The sequence below is a fragment of the Entamoeba histolytica genome, genomic scaffold (genome assembly GCF_000208925.1).
Source record: "Entamoeba histolytica HM-1:IMSS scf_1104750517613 genomic scaffold, whole genome shotgun sequence".
Taxonomy (NCBI): domain Eukaryota; phylum Evosea; order Mastigamoebida; family Endamoebidae; genus Entamoeba; species Entamoeba histolytica.
This window is the reverse complement of record NW_001915237.1, coordinates 990-6,256: the sequence shown is the minus strand read 5'-3', so window position 1 is coordinate 6,256 and position 5,267 is coordinate 990. Positions and strand designations below refer to the sequence as shown.

General features: G+C 26.4%; 4 protein-coding genes and 1 pseudogene across 4 annotated transcripts in view; 3 read left to right on the top strand and 2 right to left on the bottom strand.

Annotated features, from left to right (window-relative positions):
* The window catches only part of EHI_085720 (uncharacterized protein), a gene marked incomplete at both ends in the record, with an annotated part of 885 nt that extends 881 nt beyond the window's left edge, over positions 1-4 (top strand). Inside the window, one exon of the mRNA XM_001914206.1 lies at positions 1-4. This exon is cut by the window's left edge and continues 881 nt beyond it. Within this exon, the coding sequence (XP_001914241.1) occupies positions 1-4 (4 nt within the window).
* Positions 5-113: 109 nt separating this feature from the next.
* EHI_085710 (uncharacterized protein) lies at positions 114-810 on the bottom strand (the record flags this gene model as incomplete). Its single annotated transcript, XM_001914205.1, has 2 exons — positions 114-140; positions 247-810. The coding sequence occupies 2 exons, from the start codon at positions 808-810 to the stop codon at positions 114-116; spliced, it is 591 nt and encodes a 196-aa protein (XP_001914240.1).
* Positions 811-1,118: 308 nt separating this feature from the next.
* On the top strand, positions 1,119-2,018 carry EHI_085700 (uncharacterized protein; the record flags this gene model as incomplete). Its single annotated transcript, XM_650224.2, has 2 exons — positions 1,119-1,245; positions 1,393-2,018. 2 exons carry the CDS (start codon positions 1,119-1,121, stop codon positions 2,016-2,018), a joined length of 753 nt encoding a protein of 250 aa, XP_655316.2.
* Positions 2,019-2,521: 503 nt separating this feature from the next.
* EHI_085690 lies at positions 2,522-3,335 on the top strand (annotated as a pseudogene).
* Positions 3,336-3,400: 65 nt separating this feature from the next.
* On the bottom strand, positions 3,401-4,771 carry EHI_085680 (WD repeat protein; the record flags this gene model as incomplete). The annotated part of the gene is made up of 1 exon (XM_650225.1): positions 3,401-4,771. One exon carries the CDS (start codon positions 4,769-4,771, stop codon positions 3,401-3,403), a length of 1,371 nt encoding a protein of 456 aa, XP_655317.1.
* Between the last annotated feature and the right edge of the window lie 496 nt (positions 4,772-5,267).

Genomic DNA, 5,267 nt, shown 5'->3' with positions numbered 1-5,267 from the left:
ATAATAATTATATCCTTGCATATGAGGAGTTATCAAATCATCTGTTCTATCAAAAATAAAACAATCACTAAATCTTGTTGAGATTCCAGTTTCACCTATAGGATTTGATATCATTATATTAAGTTTTCGTGATAATTTTCCTAATGAATGAATGCGTGGAAATCTACCAATAACCTTTTGAAGATCATTTATTCCTTCAGCACATAATTGTAAAATTCCTAAATCAAAATTAGAATAAATTCTAACAAATGCATCATCAATTTGCATTGACAAAACATCTTCTTGAACAAGAGGAAGAATAATAGGCAATCTTTCTATTTTACATCGTGTCATTTCACAAAAATTAATCATTTCTATATCCCACATTTCTGTACCAAATGGACGTAATACTGTAAAATTCTCAATTAAACTATCATCATTAAGTTCACTCTGATTATTAGACCGAATCTTTTTCATTGCTTCTGCTATTTGTTTATATCCTTCAATGTCACTTGCTAAAAAAATAAAATTTGTAACATCTCTTCTATAATTATTTACTTCTGATGGTAATAATATATCTTCTATCGAATATTTTGGGTTTTGTAACTCAGTACCAACAGTTAACTCTAATAACAATTTTGACTTTTTATCACAAACAATATATTTAGGTTTTTCTTTTCTCACTGACAATGTTTTAGTAAAATATCCCTCAAGGTATTGTTGATATTCATATAATATATCGGTTGGACCTAATTCTGGTCTTGTTGAAATAGACAATAATTCCCCTATTTTAATTGAATTAAAATGTCGATTCTGTTTAGTTTCCGCCATTTCTCTTCAATTTTAAGTTCTTTGTTTTTTTTAAGTTTTCTTAAAAATGAATATATAACACATTATGAAAACCAAAAAAGAAATTAAAAAATATAAATCAAAATGAATATAAATAGATATGGTATTTTTGTATTTCAAGAAATGTTCAAGAAAACTATAAAAAATCATGAAAAAAGTTAAATAAAGAAAATTAAAAAAACTATTAAAAAGCTAATACACAACAAGTCAAGAATCTTCTAAAAACGAAAAGATATAAAGAGAACTAAAACTTGAAAAGAAAAGAAAGAAAAACTTAAATAATCTAATTGATGAGTGGAAGAAGAAGCATTGGAAGAAGAAAACACCAAGCAAGATATCAATCAGTTTATTCAAAAAAGGGTAAAATAAAAGAAGAAGAAGATGATGAATATGAAGATACAAGTATATCAGTAAATTGTTTGTTCAAGTATTATAAGACATTACAAGAAATATGACTAAAGTTTTTGAGTATTTGAAATAAATTCATCAACAAAAATATATGTCTTTAGTGAATGACAACATTTGTGATTGTTTTATAATGAAAGTAAACAACTCATCTCTTAGCAGAAAATGAAGAAATTAATATGGAGGAAATGCAAGAAGAGCTTCATCATAAGTACCCAACAAATAGAAGACTTACAAGATCTATTGCACCAATAAAATTAAAAAAACCAAAAAAAGGTAATGAAGACATTGACACTTCTTTTATTGGAGATGAAGAAACACCAAAGAAAGTGAATAAAAGAACTAAAAGAAAATACACAAGGAGAATCAAAAAAGAAAATGAATATGATAAAACACTTATAAATACTGAAGAAAAAGAAGAAAAAATGGAAGAAGATAAAGATGTTGCTGACTTAATTGATGATCCTATTCTTCAATCAAGTATGAATGAAATAAGTGGAAGCAATGAGGAAAAAATAAGAAAAAAAATTGAAGAATTTAATGATATTACATTAGTTAAAACTGCAGAAAAAATTAATGTTCCAGTTAATAATAATATTATTGACCTTCGAACACAAAACTCATATTTAATTGTATCAAAAGAACAAGCAGAAAGAATGTTTAACTTTACACCAGTCCATATTAGAAAAGGAAAGTATAGATTTCCAGGAACTGATTTATGGTATAACACAATTGAAGAATACAAAAAACTTCAAAAAGAATATAGAACAAATGAGGTTGTGTAAAATATTTAGATAGAGTTAAAATAATTCAGAATGCAAAAATAATTATTTTGTATGTAAAATGAATAAAATAGTTGTTATGATGGTGGGTATTAATAAATTGAACTAATTCTATTTACTAGGATATATTATCTCCTTATTTTCATTTATTAATTTTTCATAATAAATTTCCAAAAATATTTAATTTTTTTTTAATTCTATTAATTTTTGGTATATATGTTAAAATAAATTCAAAGAATAATGGATATAAACTGCAAAAATGAAGGAAGAAAGTGTAAAAAGTTAATACAACAAAAAAAAATTTTTTCAGCTTGCATTTAAAACATTAATTCAAGTACTTTTAAAAAAAGAGTGTTAAATAAAATGTTACCCTTTGGTAGAAATAAGCAAAAAATAGAAAGAATAAATTATAAAATAACTACCAGATATAGCAACAACACAAACTATTAAAAAACAACAAGTAAGAGTTATCATTGAAAGAACTGATTAAATAGTTTGAATTAACTATGACAAAAGAAGGGCAAACATTCTCTTCAACAATACCTCCATCAATCTATAGCCAAAGTTATGTTACCGGAAAACCAAATGAAAGAGATAGTTGGTGTAATGAAAATAATGAAACAAAATCATTTACCATCGTTATAGTTGGAGATGAGGGTGTTGGAAAGATGTGTTTAATTAACCAACTTCTGGTTTGTTTATTTTATATTATCTTGTCAAATGTTTAATTTATAGTACGGTTATTTTAAAGACAGCAATAAATCAACAAATTGTAATACAAAAAATTATTATGTTGATGGCAAAGAAGTATTTTTAAATGTAGTTTGTTTTTTATAAAAATACAAACACCTTTTTTAAACTTATTTGTCATAGTGGAATTATAATGGTAAACAACAAAAATCAATGATGTCAAGAAGTTACTATGAAGGATGTAATGCTGTCATTGTAGTATTTGATATTTCTGATAGAACAACGTATGAAAGTGTCAAAGGATGGTTAAAAGATGTTGGATATTATGCACCTAAAGACATTATCAAATATCTTGTAGGAAATAAAACTGATTTAGCTGCAAATAGAATTGTTTCTAGTCAAGAAGCACAAGATCTTGCTAAAAGAGAAGGATTTGAATTTATTGAGACAAGTGCTAAATCAAATAACAATGTAGATGTGTTGTTCCAAGATTTAATAAAAAAACTTCTTTCTGAGCCTCTTAGATTAACAAATAAACATGTCTCTGAAGAAGAAGAAGAAAAAGAAACATTAAAAACTAAAACTTCATTTAAACAAAACCATTATCATTCTTGTTGTACTGTCTTGTAAATCATTCATTTCTTTTTATATATTTGTAAAAATGTTTTATTTAACGAAAATAATTAAAATTTATTTTATTCCTCATTTTCTTCTTTCTCTTTCTTAGTTTTTCTTTCTTTTTTAGCATGTTTCTTTCTATTTAATTCTTTCTTCTTTTCACTAAGAATCATTGTATCTCTAATTGTTTTTGTATGCATTAATTCTTTAGGAAGATGAATATGATTTGCTATTCTTCTAATTTCTGGCATGTCTTTATATTTCTTTTTTAATCCATTAAGATAATTAAGTTTGGCAATTTCTCTTTTATCTTTAATTTTAGTTGATTCACTTGCAAATGCTTTCCATATTCTAATATTTCCTTCATCAGATCCACTAAATATATAATGACCATCTCCACTATAACAAACATTAAACACTTTTTGCATTCTTTGTGTGTGATAACAATCTCTTGCATATCCACACCATTCATTATAAATTCTAATACATTTATCATATGACCCTGTAGCAAATTCTCTTCCTGTAGGGGAATAATCAACTGTAAGTACTGGTCCAAGATGTCCTTTATGAATTGTACGTGCTTCATTAAGTCTTCTTATGTCATATGTATAAAGATTCCAATCATCACTACATGCAGTAAACATATATACTTGTTGTGGATTCCATGATAAATCATTATATCTTCTTACTCCATAAACTGTTTTAATTGGTGTATTTGCTCGAAGATCAATTAATATAATACTTCGATTCCCTCCTGTTATTCCAACAACATTATTTTCTGTTGGACTAATCTTACATCCTAAAACTCCATCTGTTTCTGTATCATAATGTTGTACAATCTCATTTCTACTAAATGTCCATAAATCAAGTCCTTCACTTGTTCCTGTACAAAAATCTTCTGTTCCTCTTCTTGTATCAATACATGAAAATGGTATTTCATGATTATATGTCATTAATGGTGCATTTACTTTTGCTGGTTTACTATCTTCTTCTGTAGAAATTGATAATGGCCATAATTTACATGTATGATCAGTTGAACATGTAACAATATATGGTATTTTTGTTGTAGAAACACTAATTCCTTTACAAACTGTGTCATGTGCTTGAATAGTATACAAACATTGTTTTGTTCCAACATTCCATACTCTTACTTCTCCATCATATCCTCCACTTGCCATATATGATATTTCATTTCCTGTTCGAGTTATACATGTTACTCCATCTGGATGTCCTGCTAAATTCCCTATAAATGGTTTAGCAAATATTTTATCTAATTTTGTTGCATTTAGTGCTCGTTTATATTCTCTTGCTTGTGCAAATGGATGATCTTCTTCTTTCATTGATCGTTGAACACGTGCTAAATCATTTGGTAATTCTTTGTATTCTGTAAGAACATTTCGTGTAATTAATTTAAACTTTGTGGGATCAAAACCTTGTGGCTCTGTCATTTGATTTTTCTCTTTCTCTCTTTCTTTCTCTTAAAACCCTTTTTATTGTTATAATCTTTAGAAATATTTTTCTTTATCTTATTTTCTTTAATTATTAACTTCTCTTTTAATATCTTATTTATCCAATCTTCTTTTCATTATCTATCATGTTTATATTACCCATTAGTCATTTTCTTCATTCTTTTTGTTTCTTCTTATTCTCTAATTCTTTTCTTATTGGTTATAACTCCTTCCATGTATATACTATCTCATCATTTAAAAGTCTTATTCCAAATTAGCATGTGTTGCATTATGCCTATTCAATGAGTCTTTTAACAACACAATGACTAAGTGTTGTGTGTTTGGTAATAACAGACTCTTATAGTAGTCAAGCTTGTTTAGGCAGATGGTTGTGCAGATAAACTCAATCTAATAAGAATATAAATATGTAAAGAATAATAAAAGTATTTTTGACTAATAATTTATGAAGAGATGGTTGTTGATGAAGTAGATAACA